General features: G+C 48.8%; 12 protein-coding genes across 12 annotated transcripts; 8 read left to right on the top strand and 4 right to left on the bottom strand.

The window, feature by feature from the left end:
* Window positions 1-371: 371 nt before the first annotated feature.
* N7537_005624 (C2H2-type zinc finger protein) lies at window positions 372-3,128 on the top strand (the record flags this gene model as incomplete). Its single annotated transcript, XM_056896681.1, has 3 exons — window positions 372-495; window positions 554-608; window positions 674-3,128. 3 exons carry the CDS (start codon window positions 372-374, stop codon window positions 3,126-3,128), a joined length of 2,634 nt encoding a protein of 877 aa, XP_056752466.1.
* Window positions 3,129-3,780: 652 nt separating this feature from the next.
* N7537_005623 (uncharacterized protein) lies at window positions 3,781-4,611 on the bottom strand (the record flags this gene model as incomplete). The annotated part of the gene is made up of 3 exons (XM_056896680.1): window positions 3,781-4,059; window positions 4,111-4,206; window positions 4,264-4,611. 3 exons carry the CDS (start codon window positions 4,609-4,611, stop codon window positions 3,781-3,783), a joined length of 723 nt encoding a protein of 240 aa, XP_056752465.1.
* A 737-nt stretch (window positions 4,612-5,348) lies between these two features.
* Window positions 5,349-8,410, top strand: N7537_005622 (uncharacterized protein; the record flags this gene model as incomplete). Its single annotated transcript, XM_056896679.1, has 6 exons — window positions 5,349-5,524; window positions 5,584-5,670; window positions 5,726-5,852; window positions 5,917-6,745; window positions 6,799-7,352; window positions 7,412-8,410. 6 exons carry the CDS (start codon window positions 5,349-5,351, stop codon window positions 8,408-8,410), a joined length of 2,772 nt encoding a protein of 923 aa, XP_056752464.1.
* A 1,036-nt stretch (window positions 8,411-9,446) lies between these two features.
* N7537_005621 (adenosine kinase) lies at window positions 9,447-10,845 on the bottom strand (the record flags this gene model as incomplete). Its single annotated transcript, XM_056896678.1, has 7 exons — window positions 9,447-9,483; window positions 9,543-9,656; window positions 9,717-10,054; window positions 10,115-10,456; window positions 10,512-10,662; window positions 10,722-10,737; window positions 10,794-10,845. The coding sequence occupies 7 exons, from the start codon at window positions 10,843-10,845 to the stop codon at window positions 9,447-9,449; spliced, it is 1,050 nt and encodes a 349-aa protein (XP_056752463.1).
* Window positions 10,846-11,059: 214 nt separating this feature from the next.
* N7537_005620 (DUF1770 domain-containing protein) lies at window positions 11,060-11,779 on the top strand (the record flags this gene model as incomplete). Its single annotated transcript, XM_056896677.1, has 3 exons — window positions 11,060-11,368; window positions 11,462-11,656; window positions 11,741-11,779. 3 exons carry the CDS (start codon window positions 11,060-11,062, stop codon window positions 11,777-11,779), a joined length of 543 nt encoding a protein of 180 aa, XP_056752462.1.
* Window positions 11,780-12,305: 526 nt separating this feature from the next.
* Window positions 12,306-14,335, bottom strand: N7537_005619 (uncharacterized protein; the record flags this gene model as incomplete). The annotated part of the gene is made up of 5 exons (XM_056896676.1): window positions 12,306-13,154; window positions 13,205-13,573; window positions 13,631-13,760; window positions 13,872-14,041; window positions 14,150-14,335. The coding sequence occupies 5 exons, from the start codon at window positions 14,333-14,335 to the stop codon at window positions 12,306-12,308; spliced, it is 1,704 nt and encodes a 567-aa protein (XP_056752461.1).
* Window positions 14,336-15,141: 806 nt separating this feature from the next.
* N7537_005618 (60S ribosomal uL2 domain-containing protein) lies at window positions 15,142-16,349 on the top strand (the record flags this gene model as incomplete). The annotated part of the gene is made up of 5 exons (XM_056896675.1): window positions 15,142-15,155; window positions 15,279-15,294; window positions 15,361-15,418; window positions 15,566-16,143; window positions 16,212-16,349. The coding sequence occupies 5 exons, from the start codon at window positions 15,142-15,144 to the stop codon at window positions 16,347-16,349; spliced, it is 804 nt and encodes a 267-aa protein (XP_056752460.1).
* Window positions 16,350-17,108: 759 nt separating this feature from the next.
* On the top strand, window positions 17,109-17,776 carry N7537_005617 (Dynamin; the record flags this gene model as incomplete). Its single annotated transcript, XM_056896674.1, has 2 exons — window positions 17,109-17,264; window positions 17,300-17,776. 2 exons carry the CDS (start codon window positions 17,109-17,111, stop codon window positions 17,774-17,776), a joined length of 633 nt encoding a protein of 210 aa, XP_056752459.1.
* A 187-nt stretch (window positions 17,777-17,963) lies between these two features.
* Window positions 17,964-19,577, bottom strand: N7537_005616 (amidohydrolase; the record flags this gene model as incomplete). The annotated part of the gene is made up of 1 exon (XM_056896673.1): window positions 17,964-19,577. The coding sequence occupies one exon, from the start codon at window positions 19,575-19,577 to the stop codon at window positions 17,964-17,966; it is 1,614 nt and encodes a 537-aa protein (XP_056752458.1).
* A 902-nt stretch (window positions 19,578-20,479) lies between these two features.
* On the top strand, window positions 20,480-21,667 carry N7537_005615 (uncharacterized protein; the record flags this gene model as incomplete). Its single annotated transcript, XM_056896672.1, has 2 exons — window positions 20,480-20,983; window positions 21,038-21,667. 2 exons carry the CDS (start codon window positions 20,480-20,482, stop codon window positions 21,665-21,667), a joined length of 1,134 nt encoding a protein of 377 aa, XP_056752457.1.
* Window positions 21,668-22,737: 1,070 nt separating this feature from the next.
* Window positions 22,738-23,466, top strand: mpt (putative DNA repair and transcription factor Ada; the record flags this gene model as incomplete). The annotated part of the gene is made up of 1 exon (XM_056896671.1): window positions 22,738-23,466. One exon carries the CDS (start codon window positions 22,738-22,740, stop codon window positions 23,464-23,466), a length of 729 nt encoding a protein of 242 aa, XP_056752456.1.
* Window positions 23,467-24,398: 932 nt separating this feature from the next.
* N7537_005613 (uncharacterized protein) lies at window positions 24,399-26,944 on the top strand (the record flags this gene model as incomplete). Its single annotated transcript, XM_056896670.1, has 6 exons — window positions 24,399-24,594; window positions 24,659-24,826; window positions 24,890-25,005; window positions 25,068-25,345; window positions 25,398-26,012; window positions 26,536-26,944. The coding sequence occupies exons 1-6, from the start codon at window positions 24,468-24,470 to the stop codon at window positions 26,942-26,944; spliced, it is 1,713 nt and encodes a 570-aa protein (XP_056752455.1). The 5' UTR covers window positions 24,399-24,467.
* Between the last annotated feature and the right edge of the window lie 167 nt (window positions 26,945-27,111).

Raw genomic sequence — 27,111 nt, 5'->3', positions numbered from 1 at the left:
ATGCTTTACATGTACTTCTCAGCTGATTCTATCTATACCGGACAATCTGCAACCGAATAACACTCTCCGCACCAGTGGAGACCCGAGCGCATGCATACCCGGCCTGGGCATCAGCACCAAGCACTAGGCTCATCTCCAACACGTTTCAGGCCATAGAGTAAGGGGATCAGACCATTTTACATATGTAGAATGGAAAAATAAGAATCCCATGTGCTTGTATACTAGTTAAGCCCATGTAGCTCTATACAGCACGTGACCGTCCCCTCACTGTGGGGGTTTTAGTCCAATTTCCCCGCTCAAACAGCCCGCAGCCTCAAATTCTTCCCCTCTCTAGTGCGCTCCCCCATTCCATCCCCAAAACCCCAAAAAAGATGGAGGACGAAAAGTCAGCCAAATCTAAAAAGAAAGGTGCTACTCACCGAAAGTCTCTGTCTTGTGAATATTGCAGTCGATCTTTTGCTCGCTTAGAGCATCTCCAACGCCATCTCCGCACCCGTTGAGTAACCCCCTCTTGCTCCCGGCTCCTTGGAATTCGTCTAATGTAGGACAACAGATACAAAGGAGAAACCCTTTTCATGTGACATTTGCTCCAAGTCATTTGCTCGGAGGTAGGCTCCTATTGCGCTTAACCCCCGGGATAGAATTCCAATTACTTATCAATATAATTTTGCAGTGACCTTCTAGTGCGACATGAGCGATTAGTCCACCCTGCCGAAAGTGCAGCCAGTCGAGAACATCGGGTTCAAAATGGTCACGAAAACAACCATGAAATACCAATCCAGTCCAACCTCATCCAACCCGCCCATCATGAGTCGCGCATGTTAGAGCTTGCAGATGCCATTCCAGTCCACACCCAAGTGCCTCCACCATCATCTGAGGTCCAGGTGCAGACCCCATCGATTATAGATACACCTCACTTTAATCCCTCATGGGGATATGATTTAAATCTTTTATCTCATGCCGCCAGCCATGTCGCTTTGGAGGGTCAACAGGAGAGCCTAGAGTCCATGAGAAAACCACCACACACAGCCGCTCCTATATCACAACCACTTCCTCAGGTCCAGGAGAGGGCAATTGCCGATAATTATGGTGTAGAGCCTTCGATTCTCGATCTCACTGATCTTGGGGACCCTGTCCAGGATTTCACGGTTTTTTTGGAAAGTGTGGGTCTGTCGTCTGACTGGGACTCCGGCGTGTTCTCATCAGTCGAGGAGCCAATGCTACCGCCGGGTATGACGATAGATTCAAAACCGCCCCGGGAGACGATATCCACACGACTTGGCGGTGATATCATGAATGACCCGCGGGGGCCCGCAGAAGACCACCCGTCCTTCTCGAATTTTGGATCCCGGCTGCCATCACTACAACCGGAGTCGCACGAAATGGACGATCGTATCGGTCTTGCCGATGAGAGTACGCGACCGGCGTGGGACATCTCTAATGCAGATCGCCAAGCGTTCATTTCGAAACTGGAAGAGTTTTCGTATGTTCTTCCGAAAGGATTTGTTCCGCCATCGCGGCATGCCCTATCTCGGTTCTTCGCCGGATATATCAATGGATTGAACGAACATCTTCCATTTATACATGTCCCTACGCTATCGGTTGCTAAAACTTCTCCTGAACTTACACTAGCGCTGGCAGCTGCTGGTTCACACTATCGGTTTGAAAACAGCCGGGGCATCGACCTTTTCCATGCAGCCAAAGCAATTTTATTAGAGCGACTCCGTCGGCGAGATAGCAAGCAGGTGCCTCAGCCGTCATGGAACTATATATCCCCACCATCTGGGTTTCATAACTCTCGTGGTTCATCGATGATTTCTAACACGGCGAGCAGCCCTTTCCAACATCATCAGCAAATGCCAAACGCACCGCTGAGCGCATCAATATACACGCTGGATGACTCAGATGCTCATATGGAGGTGATTCGGACATTTTTGCTGCTGACTGTCTTCGCGTCCTGGGAACGACACCCAGAGCTCTTGCGGGAGATTCTCTCGCTCCAGAGTACTCTGGCGAGGCTTGTGCGTGAACATGGCTTATCTGAACCACCGCCCACTCCAGACCCTATCAGCTGGGAGGAGTGGGTACGGAGAGAAGGCAACAGACGCACAAAGCTTATTGTGTACTGTTTCTTCAACCTCCACTCCATCATGTATAACATCCCTCCTTTGATTTTGAACGGGGAGTTGAAGTTAAACATGCCGTGTTCCCACGAGCTCTGGAAAGCAAGCAATGCCCCACAGTGGCGCCGCGTTCATCGCACCAGGCATGGGTCAGACGTGCCTTTCCAAGATGCTTTTGCCAGGCTCTTCCTGAAATCATCCATGTCAATTCCGTCGGCACCCATCTCCCCCCTTGGAAACTATATCCTCATCCATGCCATCATCCAACAGATTTTCTTTGCTCGACAGCTCTGTCTGTCCGCACCTCATATGCAGGGTACTAGTTTGAGACCTGATGATTTGAATATACTGGACAATTCACTGAGTGCGTGGAAGGCTTTATGGAAGCGCACACCCGAATCCAGCATCGATCCCCAGAATCCGGCCGGTCCAATTGCATTCACATCCACAGCCCTGTTGGGGCTCGCCTACATCCGTTTACATGTTGACTTGGGTCCCTGCCGTCACCTCATCACACAAGATCCAGCCCAAATTGCAGCAGCTCTGACTGAGTCCCCTGCCATCGCACGTAGCCCACGGCTGATTATGGCGCTGCTTCACTCAGCCCATGCTCTTTCAATCCCGGTACGACTGGGCATTGACTTTGTGGCAAGGACACATTCGTTTTTCTGGAGCATTCAGCATTCGCTCTGCAGTTTGGAATGCGCTTTCCTTCTCAGTCGCTGGCTGCTTGCCATTCCTGCAACGCAGTCTGAGCAGAGATTGTCGGAGCATGAGCGGAAGTTGCTATTGTGGATCAAGAGCATGATGGATGAAACCGAAATGGCTGTTGATCCCCCTGGTGCACCGGATATGGAGTTCATGGCGAATCCTTACAAGGTGCGGCAGCTTAGCGTTGCGATTGTCCGTGTATGGGCGCGGACTTTCAAGGGCAATACTAGCTGGGCGATTGTTGATTTGGTCGGCTCAAGCTTGGATGCGTATGCGGATCTTCTGGAATTCTAATTTGAGGGTTTTGGGGGTCTGTCATTTGGGAAGTTGGTCTTCGTTCTATTGAGTGAAGAACCTACAGGTGCGGCGAATGTCGGTGTGCCACCATGGCGCACGGGGATTGGGCTTGACACTTGGCCCACACAATTTTGATGCAAAGATGCAAGTAACGTCTCTGCCAAGAAAAAAAAATCAACGGCATCTCTGGGATGGCCACACTAATGATTCTGTGTTTTCTTTTTTGGATGTTGTCTCAGGGAGTTTTTGTATATGGGGGACTGGGACACGAGGTTATTTGCGTTCAATGTTTGTTTGATCTATATGTATTATGACTTCGTCACTTGCTTGGTGCTGTCTATACCCTACTGGTGTTTGTTGTGGACAATAGCAACTTCTTATCTTGTTTCATTTGGTCCTCCTTTTGTTTCTATTAGAACTTGCATATAGTGATGATCTCAAAAGTAACTCTGTTTTCCATTCTTGAGCTTCTTCTTTTTACCTATTCAAGTTTGAGTGGTACAACATGGATGGGAATGGCCCCTACATAGACAAAAAAAGGACAGCGTAAGTATAATCGTCTCTATTTATCCATTTTGGTCATTATATTGTCTCTCGTATGAAGGGTTGCGTTTTGATATTCAAATGAGCACAACGTTTATATCGAAGATTATTTGCCAGGCACCTTGTTACGATTTCTAGTGACGCTTGCAGGCACGAACTTCAAAGCAGACATGGATTTTTCCAGCTCGTCAATGTCCATGTCATTGGGTGATTTCTTCTCAGGGATTGCTGTTGCCGGTGGGTTCGATTGAGACGCCGAGCTTCGGCGCCGCAACCTGCCCTCCAGAGCAGATGACGTTGAGACGCGTCGTCGCTGGCTGTTCATGGGTCGCAGCATAGATGTTTGTGCATCGATACCATCATTGACAATGTAAAAGTTGTAACTCTGTAGGATGTGTTAGTGACGTAAGGGCGCTATTTGGAGCTGGAACCATACCCGGGGAAACATGTGCTTGTCGATAAGATGCAGTCGTCGTTTCTGTGGGGTTGAGCATTTTCGCTCACAATCTTCGATGAAACATCCGTACTTTTGCTTTTCTTTAGTAAAGTGTGTATAAAACCAATTGATAGGAAGCGGGCTCGGACTTACAGTCTTGTCTCCACGGGCTCGCCGCGCAGCAGCTAGCGGGTCATGGTTCTCCTCGATGTGTATGTTGAGCAAATGACCAGTGGGGAAGTTCTTGCTGCATTCTGAACAGCGGTTGACATGAGACTGAAGATAATGGACCTCATAATCTTCGTAGGATGTGAATGAGAGTGTCTCGCGGTGAGGCGGTAAGGAGCAATGCATCACTTCGGGGAGGATGTTGGTACCACTGTCGATGAGCTTGTTGCGCTCAGGAGGAGGAGTCGTAGTATTTACTGCGATTGATGATACTGATATTGTGTCATGATCGAGAGATGAAGATCTCGAGCGACTTCGGGGTCGTTTAGACATGGTCTAATTCACCTTGCATATAGTTAATTGATAGGTCACCTTGAGAGAGTACAAGAGGACGGAGGAGGACAGCGACCATGCGAGACTTAATTCCTTCCACTCTCCGCCTTCTCGGTATAGAATACATAAGGAGGCTTTATATGTTTATAATTTTTTTGGGGGAGTCGGAAGACGGTGGATTTCCAAGGTTAGCGGTTAGCTATCCATACATGTAGGCTCATACTGTACCTAGGTAGGCTTCAAACAAATGCTGTAATGCTTAACAACGTTTCTTTTACTTTCCATTCAGGTTATTAGATATCTTTTTCGGTCTCTTTAGATGTCACTCACGTTAGGGTTCCGGGCAACCTCAACGGTGTATGTAGCAGCACTATCAACATGTACAAAAGGTTCACCAAATCTGAACTTTTTATAACTTTGAAAGAATTTCTAATTAAACCAACCTTGGAGGTTAGTCCGAAAACATCGATAGACGGCAATAATACACTGTTAAGGCTATATCCTTCCATATGAGGGGTGGTCGCCCGCGCGGTCTATAATCCTCCAAGGTTCTTTTTATTGGAACGCTCGGCGTATTTATCTTCACCTTCACCTTCTTTTAACTTACGCATGTGTTGTCAACTGGTCCCTTTGTGAGCTGTTGATTTTGAAATAAATCCTGTAATCCACATACAGGACACGATACCTCCCGCCTTGGCAACACCAATCATCGCGGATAGTAGACCGGAACCGCATTTATGCATTTTCATACTCTCGGCTCTCATCCCCATCAGCGTGCGCTTCCATGTCTTTCACATACTGATGGCTCCTCCGCCGCTCATACTCCAAGCCATAGCCATCTGACCGGCGAGGTTGACGCTCGGGATCCCCGGGCTAACTTCCTGATGGCGCCCTCGTTCACGGATGCCTGGAAGTTAGTGCTTCCCCTCGATTTCGGCTGGATTGTGAACATTGACCAGTGGTGTGATACAGGACTGCTATAGAAGCTGAGAAGGAGCTTCTGCAATGCTTCTCGCAAGAACGGCGCACATTCGATGAATTCGAACATTTTCTCTCCGAGTGAGTGACGAGCCCCGCGCGCACGCCGAATCAAGGCTAACATCTTTGCACATAGATTCCGGACCTCTTCTCAAAATGCAATCCTCCTCGACTTCAATGCTGCTCGCGGGGTCGATGCGGAGAGTCGTCTTTGGGATGCGCACTTGAAAGTGAACAATCGGTTTCGCAAGCAGTTGCTTCGCGTGAGTACCCCACTGAAGTTTTTCGTAAGGGTGGATTCACTAACTGTGTCTATGTGTCAACTAGTTTCGCGAAGAACACGGCAAGAAGAAACCAGTTGAAAGGCGGAAACTCGAACGCCATTACCTCGATTTCATTAAGTCAAGCCAGCGGTTTTACCGAGGATACATCCAGCATTTATCATCGCGCTTTGGGGGGATTGTTGAGTTGGAGAGAGTTGCGCGCAAGTTCAATTTTGAAAGTAAGGCAGACACACAAGCCGCGTGCCCGCTTTCTAGACAAGCTGACCCGCGGTTGTTTCTAGATCTTTCCGGCCAACCTCCTATTAAGCCCTCTAATGATCTGCGCAAGCTTATTCTCCAGTCATGCCACGCAACCCTTATCCGGCTGGGAGATCTTTCCCGTTATCGTGAATCGGAGCTCGTCAGCAAGGATCGCAACTGGGGCCCTGCCATCGGTTATTATGACCTGGCGTCGGTGATCAACCCTGCATCGGGTGCATCTCAGAATCAATTGGCAATCATCGCTCTCGCGGATGGAAATCATCTTCGTGCTACCTACCATCTCTACAGAGCACTTTCAGCTCAAGAACCTCATCCAACTGCGAAGGGCAATCTGGAGATTGAACTCCGAAAAATCATGAGCGCCTGGGCTAAACGAGAGCTGATCCGCCCCGAAGATGCTGGTATCCCTGGAAGGGCCTTGACTCCGTGGTTTCTCTATCTGCACGCCAAATGTTATAAGGGAACTGACTTCCCAGAGCACGATGAGTTAGAGAGTGAAGTTCTTAGTCAACTAGCAGTTGAAATTAGAGAACGGTCACTAGAAGGGACACTTCAAAAATTCTGTCTCATTAATATTGCAGCCGAGGATTTTGCTAAGGTCCGGTCCATTGGTAAGATTTCGAAACAATATCATTGCTCATGCATCTGCTTACCTATTCCTTAGAGGAGTCTGTCTTGGAAGCACGCGTCTTTTTCCAACGCATCAATGTAAAGACATTTTTCACCTTACTGCAAATACTTCTGGTCGAACTAGAACGGACTGCTTCTTTTGAAGATCCCAACAGCAAAGACGCAATGCCTATCCCAGACAAGGTGTCTGTGGTTGCTCGCCGGATCCTGCCCGCGCTTCGCCATTACAGCTCCTGGCTACTTACAAATAGCCAGTCTCTGGTTGAGCAGAAAGAGGAAAAGGATTCGGCGCTCTCGATTCAAATCAAAGAGTTCTGGAAGATTTATGCCGGTACGCTGAGCTTGCTCGCATCCTCGTTCGATGTAGTCAGCCTTCCCGAGGTCGATTATCTATTGGAAGAAGACGAAGAAAGTCTTGGATTTGCACCTCTGGATCAGGATGCTACTTCTCGTCGATACGTTGGAGGTGGTGATCGGCCAAAGCCCCGGATGCACGATCTTGGGATTGAAAGAAGTCACCCCAACATGGAAATGCTCTATCGGATTCGTGAATTCGTGATTGATGGACTCGATTTGGTTGTGAGAGGAGTACGTGGAAAACTATTAAGATACCATAAACAAACAAGCAGATTGCTAACCTCCTATAGAAAATCCCGGTAGCTCTTGTGGATAGTGAAGATAAGAAGACCTTTATCTACCAGGAAGAGGATCTGCCTCCGCAATTCTATTCCAGCCCTCATGGCCGCCAGCATGCACTTTCGGCTGCGAGCATCGAGCGCGAAGATATCCCACAGGCCGTTCAACATCCATACTCTGGCACAGAAGCCCAAAGCCTGTTCGGCGGTTCCCAGTCTGCATCGGCCTCTATGTCCGCCAACATGCATCAAATCGTTGAGGGTGTTGAGCGACTTGTTGACTCGGACACGTATGAAGCCCCGCCCAATGACCAATTTGCTTTCATGAGTTCGGGGGAGATATCGACACCTACGCATGTCTCACCCAATGTCAACGCTTATCCGTTCCGTGAGGAAAACTCCCCACCACTCAGCACCCCAATCGCCCCTCCACCTGGGCTTGGTCCACCAGTCATGAATGCAGCTGAGCCTCTCAGAGTGCCATCGGCTCAGTCATATACCCCACGGCCTGCCATCCCCAGCCTCCCCAGCATTTGGACACCGCTGAGAGACACCGCCCCTCCACGAACACCCCCTGGCCTTGGCCCACAACCTGGCCAGCGAGCTCCATTGCACCCCATGGCTGCTGGGAATGCCATGCCCTCTGAGCGCTCACCATCGCAAGATCAGCTAGCAAATGAGCTCATGCTCCGACAGCACCTGATGGCCCAAACCCAGTTTTCAAACTCGATGGATGTTGGATCAATGCCCACGCCGTGGGTGTCATCTAACGTGTCTCATGCTCGTCCCACCGCCAGCGGCTGGGATCATAGCCGAGCGACCTTCGGTGCATTTGAACTCCCGAGCCAGATGACGTCCAGCAGCCTGGGTCATCCCTCGTGGGCCAATGACGCTTTCATCGCCAGCAGCCTCGCTGGGACAAACCCCTACAGCTCCGGGATCGGAGGGCGCAAGCCTGCAACACAGCTTGGAGCAGTCGGTCAAACCCCACCTTGTGGCCAAGGAGGCTGATTCGAGTATCCAAGCTCTCATTTTTTTAGTTCTTCTATGTGCATATGCATATCACACTACCAGCCGGGCAAGCTGTCAGAATTAATAGTGCAACTCGACCTCCAACTATCCTGGCGTGTACTGTGATTGTCTATGAGCGTGACCGTCTGTGTACTGTGGTGCGACTTTATTTGCGTTGAGTCTACACATTCAGTCCTACTCTGGCAGTATGCACCTTTACAACGACCAGACGAGATTGTATTACTGCTAGCCAGTTCACAAGTGACAGATCCCGCACTAGTCCTCTAGTGGCGAGGGTATGGGTTTTTTTATTTTCCAGGATGCAGGAACTGCCTCGGTCCTCGCTCTCCTCGCGATTTGTCTGGACGGATACGTGCGTTCAACACGCGACATGATCAATACGAGGATATGAACATAAGCAATCTGCCATTGGAGAAGACGCTTGTTTTGTTCTGTTTTCTGCCTTTTCTTCTTTTCATGCAACATGGCCTGGAACCGCGTTATCCCCATCAACCTTAGTCTTGTCGTCTGTTTCTTTCATTGAAGGATTATGTGGCACGAACCTACGGTGATAATGCAAAATGAGTATGAACCTGTAGATTGCTTAGGGTCCATTACCCTGTTGACACCGTCATGCCGGTTAGGAATTTGAAATTCAATTTTGCAGTTTACATGCTTCTTTTCATAGTAGTTTACGGGATGTGAATCAATAAAAAGGTAGATCGCCCGAATATGTTCGTTCATTCATCAAGTGGCCGTAACAAGAATAGCCATAAATAATTTGATGGATAAGATTCTCAAGAAAGTATGGGTTTTGTTCGATTTTCGAGGTCAGACAGTACGTTGAAGTCATCAAGTTTAAGAAAAGGAAAAATTGGGTATAGAGGGTTGAATCATCCAAAGTCAAGTGGTGCTCATCCGGTTGTTGAACTGGATTATCGCACAAAATCTTCCAAAATTAGGTTGGTAGATGTGTTGAAGGTGTTTTGGTAGTCTATGCTTCTTCTTTTTTTTTCGTAGCCTACATGATAAACGCTCAAGAGCGAGAGTAGGTCTGCTTGGGGGAGGGGAAGCTGCAGTTGAAAGTTGTTAGCTAGTATTCTTGCAATGTATTGCTTGGAGGAAAACTCACGAAGGTCCAAGCTCCTGGATGCTTTTGCTGGCGAGCCACTGGCCCATGTCGACGCTGTCATCGAGGGACTTGCCGGAGACGATACCAGCACAGAAACCACCGGCGAAGGCATCACTGTATGAGACATAGGTTAGCGTAAATGGACGTGGGGTTCTTCGGATCAACATCACTCACCCAGCACCGTTGGTGTCGTTAATGGAGTCCTTGGAGATCTCCCGAACCTTGAACTCCTTCACCTCGACGGCACCGGTAGCGGAGCCGATAGCGACAATGGTGGGGAGAGTACCCTGGGTGACAATGGCAACACGGGGACGTTGGGTGTTCTTCTTGGGGAGCTGAGCGAGCTTCTTGGCGATCTCGGTGATATCCTCTGTGCCCCACTGGTGGCCCTCGGAGTAGGCAATAGCCTCAGTCTCGTTACAGAAGGTGTAGTCGGTGTAGGGCAGGACACTATCCAACTGGTCCTTAAAGAACTGAGCAATGAAAGGAGCAGAGATAGAGAGCATGAAGGTCTGATGAAAACAAAGAAAATTAGAAAAGAGATCCAACGTATTAGAATGCATATGGCATACCTTGTTCTTAGCGGCAGCCTCCTCACCAAGGGCGAGGATGGCGGGCACGCAGACAGTCAGGTGGTAACCACCAACGTAGTAGACCTGGGCCTTCTCGACCAGAGACCAGATCTCGGGTTGCTTGAGGTGTTCAATCTTGTACTCGTTGGCAGCAGCGAGGTGGGTGCACATGCTGCGGTCATGGCCAGTGATGACAACACCACACTTACCAGTGGGCTGGGTCTCATCGACACGGTACTCGGTGTGGACACCGGCCTCCTCGCAAGTCTTCTTGAGGATATCACCGAACTTGTCCTTACCGATACATCCGATGTAGACAACGGACTGCTCAGGGAGCATGTACTGAGAGTATAGTTAATATCAATATTGTAGACCACTAGAGTATTTTAATGCATACCTGAGCACCACGAGCGGTGTTCTGAGCGGCACCACCGGGGATCAGCTTGGCATCGCGGGCAAGCAGGTCCTCGTAGATACCCATGTGCTTGTCCTCAGCGAGGATAGCATCATTAGGCTTCAGCTCATACTTCTCCAGGAGAGCGGCATCGCTAAGGAATATTATCAGCATGTAAAACTTAGCATTATTTTACTTCAGGTTCATTCATACCCACGAGCCTGGATGTCTATTGTAAGCACGTTAGTATTTTTATAAAACATGTCCAGATGATATTTCACATACCGAGGAGAGGGTTCTCCAGACACAGAAGAGGGTAACCTTGAGGAGCAGCCATTGTGATATGATTAATGAGAATGAGAATGGAATTGAAGTAAAAAGGTGGGAGAGGGGAGGATATGGAGGATATGGAGGTTGGAGGATATGGAGGGGTTGGCAGAAAAGAGCGGACTGCGAATCCCCGGTCCACCGGTAACAGCCGAACAACCTTGGGAGCTCAAGTGCTGCTTCTATTCACCCCAAGCTGTTTTGATCATATACAATCCACCAAAATGGCCGATCATGCTATGGAAATCCCCCAGATTATCCAATCTGCGAGCATCAATCACAATCCTGACCCAGTTCATGACATCAACCCAGCCACTGCAGCTTCAGAGAAACATCCCGTTGTTGTAGGCCCAGACTCCGAAACAAACAGCATTGCTTCCGACATTGTCCACCCAAGCCAAGTGATTCGTCCCACTCATAGGCGACAGACTCTTCCTCCTCTTCCGGATCTGCGCTTCGAACAGAGCTATCTGGCCAGCATTAAAGATGCTGACACCTGGGGACGAGTGGCGTGGATTACCACTAGGGATCAGGTATGCATTGCCGCTATTCATTTGTTCCCCTTGGGGTGTCAAGAATAATCCCTTTGGCAATACCTGGCTAACACATCAATCTTTTCCTTCTAGGTACTTCTCCCTCTGATCCAAGGAACCGTCTGGACACTCGCGCTCTCGGGCTGGCGCTTCTGGAATCGCAATGCCTCAGTAAGCGGGCACACCCTCGGCAGTCGTGTTCGCAGATGGTGGTACGAAGTGAACAACTGGCATCTACCCCAAATTGGCTCGACCAGGGATCCTAGACTGGCGTCACAGGTTGAAGATGTGAGTACCTACTTCCCCGATCATTGATTTCCCATCTGATCTCGACCAGAAGTGGAGACGCTGACGCTCAAGGAGTTTTTGCAGTTTTACACAGCCCAGTTCTCCAATGCAGGCTCTGACTGAGGTCACTCTGCACTGGATACGACCTATTAGTATTTTAATCCAGGGGTCTAGTGACTGACTTCTCTGTGTCCTGTATTGCTTGCATTTTTGGCGTTTGCGCTATTTGGGGGCGCCTGCTGTTGTTGATTCCCATTTGCATTTCTTATATCCCTCGACTCTACTTTGTGGTAGACTCTCTTATTTCTTGCCATATACCTGGCGTACCGGGCAGACCTCACGGGGTGCCGCGTCAGAATACAAAATTTGCGTCGTCAGTTGGCACAACTCCGTATAGATTTCGAGTATATGCCATTTATCTACTGTGTATTGAACTTGTTGCTTATGAGAAAGACAATGTTTTGGCACCTCCATTCCATTACTTCGTATTCCGTTAGTACCAATACCCACGGCTCGATAGAAGTACAATTGCAATCCAAAAAGCTCTATCTAGCAACATTTCGCAGAATGTACATTCCCGGTCTCTTTCTAGCCTGACTGAAGCGGAAACGCCTATGCTGCGGTGAATCCGAATTTTTAGTCAAACGGTTCAAACTTGATTCACGCCGTTTGAAGAAACAGATGGCGCAGCTACGGCAGCTGCAGAATTGGTCGGAACTTGAGGTATCGGAGAAGAAGAGTGTGACGGTGCAATCATGGCCGGGCCCTGCTGCGCACCCAACTCTGATTGATGGGGGAGAGTCGTCAGCGGTGGTTTGGCGGAGGAAGCTGCTGCAGCTTCTCCGGCATCCTTCATTTCGGCATCTTCCGCAGGTGGTGATTTTTCAATCTCGATCTCCGGATTGCTAGATGCATCTCCCTTGCCATATCGAAGTTGCACAACAAGGCTTTCTGGCTCCTCATTGCCGGTTGACTCATCTGCGCTTGCTTCTTCCTCTTCGTTGTCGCCTTCGAAATCGTGCTCCAAATCGTCTTCAACGCCTCGCCATTCGTTGCCGCTTTCATTCGCGCTTGAATGGACTTCAGATGCATCCTCCAAATCATCGGCGTCGTATCCAGAGTATCCGTTGGGGTGGGTCGAAGTCCGAGTCCTCTGCGGTCTGCTTACTTCTTCCTCATCTTCGTCGAACTCTTCGTCATCGGCTCCGCGTTGACCAATCAACAGAGCCTCACCATAGAGGCCACCGGCGCGAGATCGAATCTGCCTTCCGCTTGCCGTGAATCGAGGGCGTCTAGACTCTGTGAAAGCTTCCGTAGGAACCGCATTTCTAGTAGAACGACGAGCGGAAGGCTCATCATCAGAAAAGATGTCTTCGTCGTCCGAGTACGTGTATTTCAGTTTCTTGCCGCGTGTACGACCTTCATACATGGAGAACCCAGGATCCGGACGAACGAAGGCAGCCTTTCGCGCGAGACGATATTCGCGGCGTCTCCGTTTCTAGAAATTTATTAGCGAAAATCCAATACACCCTCGAGGTTGATAATCACCTCTTCTGATGCCTCAAATCGAGGGATCGAAGCGCGAATTCTCTCGCTAAGCTTCTTGGAGTTTGTGCCTTTTTCACCCTCAAGTTTCTCCACGACGGCCTCCAGCTCGGGAATACTCCCCGCGATGCTCCACCAAGTGTTGTGCTTGAGGGCCGGGTTACTTTCGCGATAGAGACGGAAATTTGTATCATCGTGCCCTTCGATAAGCCAATAACGACGTTTCAGGCTATCCCGCCCCCAAGGTTGGACAGACAATGGTTGGTTGAGATCATCATCGTGACGCGCCTGCTTGTAAGATTCTTTAATCTTCGCCTGCACCGCTTCGGACGACGAAAGTGACCATAGTATCAAGGCCCTCAATAAACGCAACTAAGATGAGACATGTCAGAATCGCAAATCGGGTGCTGGAAGGTCTTAAGAACATACACGTTCCACGGGGGACATGGTCGCAAAACTGCCACCCCCATGAAGGGGGTTTTTGCCTTCCCATTCTTTTGGCCACTGCGACTGATGTGTATGAATTGCTTCTTCGAGGGGACGGGTGAAGTGGTTTCGTCTGCATATTTCAGTGATTATATTAGCGCTAAACTTGACAACCGATAGCATGGGGGCGGAAAGCGCGCGTCTTTAAGCACTCCGCATGGTGTCGGACGGGTGGCGACCATACTCGACTTCCTTCTTGCGATTCAGAACAAGCCCAAGCAATGCGCATAGGAGCCTTTCGATGTATTCACCAGGGGGAGACTCCTCAATCCCCTTCTCAATATCCTGCGGGCCGTAGTGTGGCACTCCTTTGGGGAACACTTCATGGAAACGCGCGCGGAACGCGACGATGAACTAAAGATTGCGATAACTCAGCAAGGGTGTCCTATTGTTGGCCAAACGCGTCATATACAAGCCCGTAGATCAAGCAATGCGCAAAACTTTCCTGCGAGGTGAACTCACTGCAATATCCGGGTTGTCGGCCACAACGTATTCATGCGGAGGTGACGGTTCCCGCTTCGGTGGCGGCGTCTCAGATTCCTTCTTGAAGTACTTTGCGATACCAGTCGGGTGGTCAATCGCCATAGTAGCTTCGTCGTCCGTCGGAGGTGCCGACGATAATGATGAAAGTTCTGAATCTGAAGGCATGGTGGAGGTGATGGGGTAGGTGGTGAAGGAAGAAGTACGTTGCGCGCAATCGAGCGTCACGTCTGCACCGAGCTTGCGCCCGAAGGGCGATTATTTAAAGGATCCCAGACACAACTACTCCCTTTGTTCGTCATTTTTTTTTTACTGAGGCTTCTTACAGTTTTCTAGAAAAACATGATTCAAACAAATGAGATATTGGCATGACAGCGGCCTGGAATTTGCAAATTTCTGTATAGAGATAGAGCTTAAGAGAGCTGATGAGGACTGATGAAGCTCTATTTGGTATTTTCAAAATAGACACTCGGCTAAAGAGATGAGATGCAGTAGCCTAGTGAGAAATGGATGCGACTTATTGGGACGACTTTACATATCTCTTGCTTTCATACTAAAAGTACGCGACGAGCTCTGTCAACGCGTTTGATATTGACATCTATAATATTTGAGAGGCAATGATGGCCCAAGCCAGTTTAGGTCTCCTTTCATTGACAGTTTCATCACATCAAACGCATAGATAAAAGCATGGGAGTATACGGACACAGTTGTTTCGAGGTCTTAGGAAGAGAGTAACAATACAAAACGAGAAGTCTTGGCAATATTGGGTCTTGGCAATCACGTGTGTAGTGATGACATAACTTGCCCTCCCAAAATCTACAGGGCTTGCACTGAAAGAAGCTCTTCAGACATAAAATAAAGGTTATATGGATATTTTTGAGTGGATAGTACTTTCAAATACTTCATTCAATTTAGTAAAACAATAGTATCTATAAACACCATATAAACCCAAGGATTAAAGGCCCATTCTGGAAATGCCTGTGTTGCTGTAGTTCAAGCCAATTCAAGTAAGCGACCATGCGCTATACCCGATTGGGTTAGATTAGCGACCGCACCCTAAAGCCCACACAAGTCCCCGTGTCCGATGATTTCTCAACTCGTCAACGACAAGCCTATTTCACTTCGAGGTACGCTTACCACTTTCCCACGACACTTCTGTCCGGCTTCCATACTAACATAGGATCCTCGTCTAGACAGTCGCCATGGGTCGTGTCATCCGCAACCAGAGGAAGGGCCGTGGCTCCATTTTCAGTGAGTGCGACCGCAAATCATTCCAGCACGAAATTTCGAGGCTGCGCACCCCGAGCAGCGAGGAGGAAACCAAGGAGACCATTGGAAAACCACACAGATTCGCGAGGAGATTGGAGTGCTGATATCGAATTTTTCTCTACTTTACAGCGGCCAACACCCGCCTGAACAAGGCCCCTGCCCAATTCCGGACCCTCGATTTCGCTGAGGCTCACGGTTACACCCGTGGTGTCGTCAAGGAGATCATCCACGATGCCGGCCGTGGTGCTCCCCTCGCCAAGGTCCAGTTCCGCCACCCCTACAAGTTCAAGATGATCACCGAGACTTTCATCGCCAACGAGGGCATGTACACCGGCCAGTTCATCTACGCCGGTAAGAACGCTGGTCTGACCGTCGGCAACGTCCTTCCCCTCGCCTCTATGCCCGAGGGTACCGTCGTTACCAACGTCGAGGAGAAGGCTGGTGACCGTGGTGCGCTTGGCCGTACCTCCGGTAACTACGTTACCGTTATTGGCCACAACCCCGAGGATGGCAAGACCCGTGTCAAGCTCCCCTCCGGTGCCAAGAAGGTCATCAAGAACACCGCCCGCGGTATGGTTGGTATCGTCGCCGGTGGTGGCCGTACCGACAAGCCTTTGCTCAAGGCCGGTCGTGCCAAGCACAAGTTCGCCGTCAAGCGCAACTCTTGGCCCAAGACTCGTGGTGTTGCCATGAACCCCGTCGATCACGTAAGTTTCAGTCCATACACAGGCCAGATGACATCCAGGACTGCAATCCCTAACATCTCTCTCTACAGCCTCACGGTGGTGGTAACCACCAGCACATCGGTAAGGCCTCGACCATCTCCCGCTACGCTACCCAGGGTCAAAAGGCTGGTCTCATTGCCGCCCGCAGAACTGGTCTGCTCCGCGGTACCCAGAAGACCAAGGATTAAGGGTGCTTTTTCTTGGAGTTATTCTTGTGACGGGTTGAAAATGGAATTCTGCTATGAGACAAATGTACTTAGGCGCCTGCGGATGAGCGTCTCATGCGCCCTTAGCGAATTAAGGTTGTGGACACCATCCTTTTTCTTGTCGAACAAATTAAAGGGTGATGGAAAGAGGTCCGGGGTTGGCCTCTACAGGGCAGAAACGAAATCAAAAAGTCCTTCGGGCTGTGGAATGATACACCTTTAAATTTTTACTCGTTCCTGTCCATCACCCTAGTAGATATTACAGTCTGCCGTAATTCATCGGCATATGCATTACGCTGCATTATCGTTGTCGCCATGGCTTACGGTCGATGCCATGCAGCAGTGAAATGTAAAGCGTTCTTCGTCCCACGAATAGTTTCAAGGTCAGCTGCAAGATTGCGTAAAGACGTTATGAATGTATGCATTTGGTTCCTTCGATGTTGACCAGATGTATATACTAACTAGCACATATCTAAAAAGATCACCAAAAACATACGACAAGGCTGCATAAGCGGTCAACTATTCTTGTTATATATTCTACATCAATACTATCCTCATTGTTATGTGGTAATGCTACATAACAGCTGCACAATGGGAAGTTGACCGTATCGTACCAGCGAAGCAGACAGCGCAGACGCAGCGCAATACGGGGCCCATGATGAGATACACTCTATCTACTCCGCCACCCCCTTCGAATTGTAGATTTTACCTTTCCCTCTCCCCAGAGTCCCCTAGCTCTGTATGCTGGAGGAACATAGGAACATTCTCACCGTGTCATCACTGCTTGATGAACAGGCTATGAGCCACATACAGTCTCAACAGTCAGAGTTGCTAGACAAGATTGTCAATCTGCGCGCTACTGGGGTTGGAGGTCTCGTGGAACTGCCTCAAATCACCGTCTGTGGTAATCAGTCTAGTGAAAAAAAGCTCAGAGTACGCTTTCCAGCACTGATCCTTCGAACACGGGATTCAGCGACGATGTGCTTAGAGTCGAGATCTCAGGCCCTGATAAGCCAGAGCTGACTTTGGTCGACCTTCCGGGGCTCTACTACTCCAGCAGCAGCGAACAAAACGAGCAAGGAATGGATATTGTTCAAAGACTGACGGAAAAGTACATGAAAAGCTCCCGAGGCATCATTTTGGCTGTCATCAGTGCAAGGGCCAATTACCATATCCAGAAGGTCTTGAACATCGCGCAGTCTTTTGATGTCAGACACGAGAGGGTCTTGAGTATTGTCACGCAGCCCGATATCCCCGAAGCTGGTTCAGATGAAGGAGAAACTTATGTGCAGTTCATCAAGAACGAAAAAGTCGAAAGGGCTATTATGTCCCAATGTAGTCATTTGGCTCATCGGGACTATTACTTGGCTTTATATATCGAGATATATACAGCATTGTGGCTGATCTAAACTCTCTTTGGTTGTGCCTACAGAGAGGTTGAGTAACATCTAGATATTTGGACCTACCTTTCTCAAGAAGTCAACACTATTTCTTCTATCTATGGATATTATGTCTATGGCCCCTTCATCAGCTTCATGTCATTCTATTCTGAGGCCTATACGCCTTTTCTATGTACAAGTCGTTCGAGATATCCAATTAACCCCAGACCCTCCTTCCCTCAAACCAAGTCTCTTTGACCTTCGCCTGCAACAGCGCATTTGCCTCCCATTCCATATCAACAACAATGAAATCCGCCAATTTCCCAATGTCCAGGCTTCCTGTCCGCTCTTCCGCAAAAACACTGCGTGCTGCACCACCACTTGCAGCAACAATAGATTCACACATCCCTAGACGGAAATGCTCATTAACAACCTTAGTATATTCAAGGTTTCTAGACGACTTTCGCGTGGCAGCCACGTAAAGATTATTCATCGGCGCCCAAGGCGCGGTAGGACTATCAGTCCCAATCGCCATAAGAGCCCCAGCATCTGCGAATTCGCGGTATGCAAACGCCCTCTCACAACGTTCCTCCCCAATGAGACGTGGCCACTCAGTCAGAATAGAGGGATCAGCATGTACAGGCTGGATGGACGCTGTCAGACCGAGATCTCCTAGCCTCTTTGCATCCTCGGGAGATGCAAGTTCAATGTGTTCGATGCGGTGGCGTCTGCCTGGACTAGCGTGCTTCTCAATTGAATCAATGGCCATTTTGATTGCCCCATCTCCGATTGCATGGAGGGCTATTTGAAGGCCTGCACTGTCCGCTTCTTTGACAACGGAAGCTAAATGTTCTGCTTCCCAAATGGGTGGAGGCGAACCAATGGGTGCATATGGCTCAGACAGGAAAGCAGTGCACGCGTCGATAATTCCGTCGCAGATAACCTTAACACCGACAATCCGAAGATCGGGGCTGGTGCTGGAATTGTACTGTCCACTCAGTTCAATCGCACGCTGTACTTGTTTTGAGTTGGCTTCGTGGTCTGCCGTCGGTTTGATGAGCCAATATGCGGCAATGCGTATGGGGAGGTCTCTTTGCATTGAGCGGAGAGTAACAAGGCTATCCCATGCCTCTTCATCCATGGCCATCTCTATAATGCCGGTATATCCTGCCGCATTATATTCATGAATTGCTTGAAGAATCGACTGCATGCGCTCTTCTTTGGGTGATGACACCGCTTGAAATGGCCAGATAACTGACATCATAGCACCTTCATCCATGACACCTGAAGGCTTTCCCTCAGCATCCCGATGTATGCTACCGCCAGGGGGATCGGACATAGTTTCAGCACCGAGAACCTTCAGGGCGGCGGTGTTCATCCAGCACGAGTGCTGTGAACTTGCATCGATGAAGATAGGTCTCGGATCAATTTCGTCCAACATCGTGGCGGTCACACCATTCGGTGTCATGGAATGCATCCAATTTTTGCAAAGAATAGTCGGAATACGGGGATTGGCGACCGCGTACTGTTTTATGGTGGATCGGATTTCCTCCAAAGTCTTGCAGGTTCGGAGGTCGAGTTTGCGTAACGATTGGCCAAGAAGGAGAAGGTGCATGTGGCCATCGATAAAGCTTGGAAGGACGGTTTGCTGGTCGAGGTCTCGCTTTTGCACGTCGAATGAACATTCAGAGAGGACTTGCTGGAATTGTCCCATTGCTGCGATGATTCCATTCTTTACCAGCATGCTGTCTGCAAACACGGGCTCTCCATGCAGACCGGAGCCAGCCTGGGTGAGGATACGACCATTAAAGAAGATGGTGTCTTTATCCATATTTTCGAGATTTCGGGTTAAGCTGTACAGCTGGCTTGCTTAACAATAGATGAAGAAGCAGGAAATGCTCAAAAGCAAATAGGAATTATATACCTAGGGGATATATATAGGATAAGTTAGATTAAATATTTCGAGCAGGCATCTTATATAGTTAACATTCAACTATCAGTATGGTTCGACTATAGTCCCCTTTCCGGGCCGACGCTCTTGGCATACTGAGTCGGCTCGACCTGCCCTCACTATAAGTCCCGGCTCGACCTACCCTATCTCAACTTGTATATATCAAAAGATCGAGATAATTATCTTCATAGATAGAGTAACACGCTACTTAGGTGAAGTCATTCAGTAATGGGGTATGTGGAGCTCGGAGTTCAATTGCAGCTACCTAGGCATATCTGCGAGTTTGAGGCTGATAGAACGCCAAATTCATAAAGCAATATTATCTTCTGATGTTTGGCAACCGGGTATGTCATACTGAGCCTAGCATTGAGGCCATATATAAGCTATTATCTATGATCTTGGGTGTATTTGATGCACTGCTTTCTACCTGGGTCAACGGATAACTTGGCTGACGTGAGGCCCACAGTCAGGAGAGGCGGTAACCACTCTCGGATATTTCACCGGCCTCTTCCAATCCACACGAGAACGCTCTGCCATAACTATTAGTCCAAATGAGCGCCATATCGATTGGTTGTTGGACTTGTCGCGTACGCCACAAAAAATGCGACATAACAATACCATCCTGCAGGGAATGCAGTGAGCGAAATGTCCCTTGCCATGGGTATGGACCAAAGCCAACATGGATGGATGGAGCATCGGAGGAAAAGAAAGAAAGAGCCCGAATCAAAACCGCGATCAACCAACATGTCCGGCGAGTTCGAAAAATGCAGAATCGCACCAGGATGGCATCGCTGCCTCAGACATCTAACGAAACACAACCTTCCTCAAATTCGGATGTTAATGCTTCGGCTGCTTTTGAAACAGAAGATGGCTTGAATCTTCTGCCAAGTGCTTCATTGGAAATTCTTGATCGGCCTTCTAGCCAAGATGGCATTTTCGATCCCCAGGCTGCGTCCCTATTAATGCATTACTTCGATCAGGTCTTCGCATGGCAATTTCCTTATTTCCGCTCTACGTCCCGACTAGGAAATCGGGGCTGGCTCTTGTATCTTCTTATGAAGCGGGGACCTCTCTACCATGCTGTCTTGAGCCTTTCATCGCTTCACCAAAGTGCAATTCTTGGGAGTGAGGAGGAATATCAACAAAAAGAAAGGGCACTAGAGCATCACTCCAGGGCACTCCGTGAGTTCTGCAAATTCATGGGCGAGGAACGTGGGAAATTGCTGGACGATAATGCCCGGCTGGCCGAGTTCCTGGCATGTAGTTTGATTTTGATTAGCTGTGAGGTAGGTAGGGACCTAGCCATCTTTCGGCTATCTTACATCTAATGAGGAATCTAGGTTTTTAGAGGCGCTGAACACAACTGGCTACTGCATCTGGATGCTGTCATATGTGTCATACACTCGCTATCGCCTAAGACTGTATTCGATGCTCGCTACACATCTCAAACAGTGTCTCCTATTTCATCTCAAGATCATCCACAGAAGGGCCTTGAGTTCCTCCTTGCTACAATGGTTTCACTTGATCTTTTCGCCTGTCTCCCGACAGGACGTATACCACGACTTCCGTATCAGCAATGGCTCTATACCCCTGAGATACAAATCGCAGATCTATTAAGTTGCGAAAACTGGGTTATGATCATCATCGGAGATTTAGCCTGCTTCGGTGAATGGAAGGAAGTGCAAGAAAAAGAGGGGATACTCAACATTAGTGAACTAGCCAGGAGAGGAGCAGAGATCAAAGACCGTTTGACCACGGGCATTGAGAGGCTTGATCTAACCAGAGATGTAAGTATCAGCCATTACCACATCTCGAAATGTATTAATGTTGAATGTCCAGAAACAAGAAAATCAGGAATCACAAACTGGCTGGGTGACACTCCTGTTCGCCCTTGCTTGTCTGGTTCTACTGCACACAATCGTTTCTGGGCCACTTCCCTCACTACCGGAGATTCAAAGCGCGGTTTCTAGAAGCATTATTGCGCTCCAGAATAGACCAAGAGCTTACTCTCTCACTGGCTTGGTGTGGGCACTGTGTGTGTTGGGATGTATGGCGCAGCCGCATAATCAGCCTTTGTTCGAGAATCTAATAGCCGACGTGGTGCGTGATTCTGCGAGATTTGGTAATTGTGGAACGGTGTTGAAGATAATGAGAAATTGTTGGAAAATGCAGGAAACGGGGCGCGCAGATTGTAGGATCACCATGTCTAAGATGGGTATATGTGCGATATTAATATAGTCTTCTCTGGTCGACAATGTTAACTTCTCGCTTTTCTTCAGAAGCAGTTGAGTTTATCTGGTGATAGTCTAATGGTCTAACCATCACGAAGAAGAGACAGCTTGCCAAGTCCCACCGTTTGTTTGGATTGTTTGCAGTTCTGCGGAATGTCTATTCCCAGCTTGGCAACACTTTAAATTCAGCGGGGCCTCTACTTATCACCTCCTTATGTTCCAAGACTGTCGAGACATAGATCACGATAGCCTTGTGGCATACATACATACACTTTAAAAGTTTAACGAGAGGATAGTGAATAGCCATTGAATATTTAGGGTCGAGAATGTCTTAATGAAGAGCTCGAAAAGCTCCCAAAAGAAAGACAGGCTCTCAATGCCTTCGGTATATCGCACTCTCCTGGGGCTATTCTAGCTTAGGAACAAATGAATACTCTATAAAATTCATGGTTCTTTTCACTTGTTGGTGGGAGAGGATATGTATAGTGAGGCTAGGGTTGCACTATATATATATGTGAATCAACGTATCGAGTAGAGATTAGACAAGTAATATAATCTTGAAGGAAATTGGAAATCTAGCGATTAATTTTAGTATACCAGGGAAATTATTTAACCCTGTATGTAGATACTGCACATAGAAGTGATGGCTCTGATGTACTTCATTTGAGGCATTGGGGAGCCAGTCTGGATGTTGATTGGTCAGTTTGGGATCAACCATCAGATTTGCCGAGGCTCCCCTCTACTTGGATTTCGACGCCACAGTGAATGCAATACCTTGAAGATATCTACAATTTGAACACCCCGTGAACATGACAGATTCATCTAAGCCTCAAGAGATCCCCCGACTCAGCCGGAACTTCACCGACACAGAACGGTGGCAAGCCATCGCCACCCGCGACGTAACAGCCAACAGCTTCGTCTACGCCGTTCTTACCACAAAAATCTACTGCCGTCCCTCATGCCCAGCACGACTAGCCCGCCGTGCCAATGTCCAATTCTACGACACTCCTCTGCAAGCAGAAAAAGCAGGCTTCCGACCCTGCAAGCGCTGCCGGCCGCATTCGGGTCAGTCGGCGGCTCAAAGCAACCCCCAAACCGCCACGATTGACAAAGCATGCGAGTCAATTAGGAACATTCTGACGACAGGGCTGAAACCAAAATTAAGAGATCTGGCGGCGGAGGCTGGCTTGACATCCAGTCATTTCCATCGTGTGTTTAAGAAACATGTGGGCGTTACGCCTGGTCAATATGCAGAGAGCCTTGCGCAGAGCAACCTGCATTCACCGGAATCATCGCTACCCGATGGGTTGACTGGAATTGAAACACCGCGCTCAGCCTCTGGGGATAAAGGTGGTCAGATCTTGGATCTAGATTGGGATGGCGAGAAAGGGGCTGGTCTGTCGGCGGTTGGGGGTGAAATCCCATTTATGAGTGGCTGGAATGAGTTCGATGTGCTGCTGGCTTCTGAATTGGCATCTGAATCGGAACAAACGTGGATGCCTGGTTTATCTATAGACCCTCGAATGATTTTGGGGTGATGTTTCTGATGGGACCACATGATTTACGATGTGGATACTCCATATTTGGACTGAAGAATAAGTAATGTATATTTATTTTCTACCAATAATATAGGCTAATATGAACTGGAATGATGGGAATCACAGGGGTTTGTGCCGCTTTAGATTTGATTGGCCTTGACATTGCGGCGATGCAACCCACTGGTCTTGGATCTTAATCTACTCCGTATTCGTATGTAAATGGCCCAGAGTCCAGAGCCCAGAGTGGCCACGGATCAACTGAAACACATCTGAAACCCCGTTTTTCTAAGCGATTACTCCTATGCATCAATATTTTGTATATTATTGTATGGTAATAGGATAATGCGTGTTTTACGGATTATATGAACTCATAAATATTCTAGACTGGAGGGTGGCAAGAAGATAATTATAGTAGTCCGATCAACAGAATTAATTGAAGCTTCCAATGGGATTTAGTCCCCACCAGGTCCCACTAACGCGTGTCACAGTTCTAACCGGGGTGTTCCTGGTCTCAGGCTATTCTGGTAATTTGCTTCGTACGAAATACAACTCTTCAAGAGCCTATTGTACTGTATGCATAATTTTGGGGAGGGGGGGGGTTTTTTTTTTGTTTTTTGTTTACTTTTCTTTTTCTGACTGGTAATAATACAAGACTGAGAATATTGAGAATATAATGGCTTCCCCACTGATTGACCAAGATCGGCGATACTGCATGCATAAAACGCATTGTATTTTCTTAACTTTGTGAGATACCCAGCCTATTTACTCCGTACCCTATTTCACTATTTTCCCTATTTTATCATAATTGCGTGCCCCCCCCAATGATTTAATCTAACCGTTCCCAACCTCCTTTCCCCTTTCCTCCCCCCCCCCAGTCTTTTCTCTTTACTCTTATCCTAGAGCATTCTAGTTGAACATTCCCTTCTAATTGTCTTCCAACTCTACACAATCGCTGGTTTCGATTATCTTTCCACATACTATTAGCATCCCAACCTCACAATATGCACGTGAATAAGAGAATTGGCCGTTTCAAACAATGGGCTGGAGAACGTATGGGCGGAGAGGCCAAGACCTGTCTCTCTGATGATTTCAAGGCAATGGAGACGGAGATGGGCGTGCGACATGAAGGTGAGATGGGACCACCCTCCGCACCTGCAGTTTATCTATACTGACCCACGCTATCTCTCTCTAGGCGTTGACCGCATTCATAAATCCATGACCTCTTATGTCAAAGCTATCTCGAAGCGCAATGAGGGAGATGACAAAGAGAAGACCCTACCGATTGCCCATTTGGGAAGTAGCATGGTGGCCCATGGCGAAGACTTCGACGGGAACTCAGAATACGGACAGTGCCTGATCAGTAAGTCCTGAACATGATATTAGGAATGCGGGGTAGGAATTGCATTGCTGACAATTCGATCAGCATTTGGGCGCACCGAGGAGCGCATTGCGCGCATCCAAGAAAGCTACATCGCGCAGGCGACTTCAAGCTGGCTTGAGTCCCTGGAGAGATCCCTGACTCAGATGAAAGACTTGCAGGTATGCCACTCGACTCTCGCGATCAATTGAAGGTTGAAGGTCACGTATTAACCTACTTATAGCATGCTCGCAAGAAGCTCGACAGCCGACGGTTGGCATACGACACCTCTCTCTCTAAGATGGAGAAGGCTAAGAAGGAAGACTTCCGCGTGGAGGAGGAACTACGCTCTCAAAAAGTGAAGTACGAGGAAGCTAGCGACGACGTGCTGCGTCGTATGCAGGACATCAAAGAAGCCGAAACCGACAATGTTATGGACATGGGGGCGTTTTTGGACGCCCAGCTTGAATACCATGAACGGTCCCGTGAGGCCCTTGTGCAGCTTAAGAATGAATGGGCAGGGTAAGCATCGATCCTTGCCGCATCTCGTGTGGTGATATTAACACGGAAATAGGTACAGCCAAGTACAGGCCCCTCCACGTCGTCCGACCCGTCCTCGTGCCAACACTGCCCACTCGTACCAGGAACGTTACGAGCCATTGCAGGAAGAGTTGATGAATGCCACCGACACTCGCCCTCCCATCCGATCAAACAGATCTATTACCCCATACGCCGAGTCACCCCCGCGGGAGACCTATGGCAATACCAGTGGGGCTTCACGCCCCGTTCTCAGCAGAGTCCCCACCTTTGAAGGCCCAGCTCAACTGCGACAAGAACAATTGCCAGTTGCATCACAGTGGATCCAACAGCGGACTGCCAGCGAGAATCTGGGTGGGTTTGGACGTCGAAGCAGCACCCAAGTTGGAAGTGGTCGACTTTCCGCTGATCCTTACGCCGACTCCGAAGAGGTCAGCTCATATGGCCGTTCTAGCCCCGAGCGGATGTTTAGCGGGGGCAGGTCTATATCCCCAGCAACATCTCACGGAAGCGTGCCATCCCGGAGACCCAGCGCAACCAACTTGAACACTATGGGATCGAAAAAGGCTCCTCCTCCACCTCCACCATCTCGTGCGAAGAAGCCCCCTCCACCTCCACCCGTGAAGCGGTCCCTTCTTGCGGCACCGAATGCGTAAGGGAACGTCCTAAAATTGCATATTACGTGTGTCCTTGATCTTGAGCATGGGGTTTTGGAGTTTGGGAGCTTATGATCGGTCATGGCGGTGGTATCTATTCTTATCAATCCATCAGCAATCCCCTGGGACTTACATGGGGCTGTTCTGTCCTTTCCTTGATTGTTCTTTCTGCTTTAATTTGCTTTTCCATGTTGGGTTGATTCCCATGGAGGTCTGGAGGATTCCCCGGCTACTATTAGTCTCAATGCAGAGTTATTAGGATGATGAGAAACATAGATACGTAAGTTATTTGAATTCTTGAGTGTAATTATGGTATGATCTGCAATCGCGTAGATACCCGTTAACCAGTTGAGGGTGGATCCAGGTCAGTCTTAACTTTATAATGTATTGTCAATTTGTATTGTTATTGCAAGGAAGACAATTCAGTAGATTCAATAGGTTCGATGAATTTGAATAGAACCAAGAGGCTACAACCCCCCTAAATCAAATCACTCTTCTCTCACCCCTACCTGATAATAGCCTTATCCCAAACCGGTACGGTACCAGAACTGCGCTGCCCCAGGCCACAATCCAGCACGGGCCACTCACGTGTCTGCTGACTAACGTGCTTTGCAAAAAACTCCTTGCCAGGCTGTTGTCAGTCCTTTGCTCTGAGCACCCAGATTTCCCCGAGCCTGTCGCGCAACTCCGTTCCCTCCCCATCTCCATTTTCATCCATCCACTTTTTGAACGCGCCATCCCAACGCGCCTTCAACTTTTGAGTTCCCCTCCCACCTTGCCTTACCCTGGGAACTCGCCTCTTTACTCGCTTTCTTTGACTCCCTTGTCCCTGAAAGTACCCGCTCTCCCTCATCGCATCGGAAGCTCCGACCACGGCCCCAAACATCACGCTTTCCATCGCCAAGCATCCCGTACAGTCGCCCACTGATCGCATTCACAATAAGCAGGCTCACCCCACACCGTCCCTGCCTATTTATTTCGACCGCGACCGTCCCTTCTCTTGCCCGCGCGACTTGGCAATTGAACCTAGGTGGAGAACGTGACTTTCCACAGCTCCGCATCGACCTTGACATTGCCCAACCCAACCTCCCTGGC

The sequence above is a fragment of the Penicillium hordei genome (assembly GCF_028827395.1).
Source record: "Penicillium hordei strain IBT 12815 chromosome Unknown utg000003l_segment0_segment0, whole genome shotgun sequence".
Lineage (NCBI taxonomy): Eukaryota > Fungi > Ascomycota > Eurotiomycetes > Eurotiales > Aspergillaceae > Penicillium > Penicillium hordei.
This window is presented reverse-complemented; position numbering and strand designations above follow the sequence as displayed.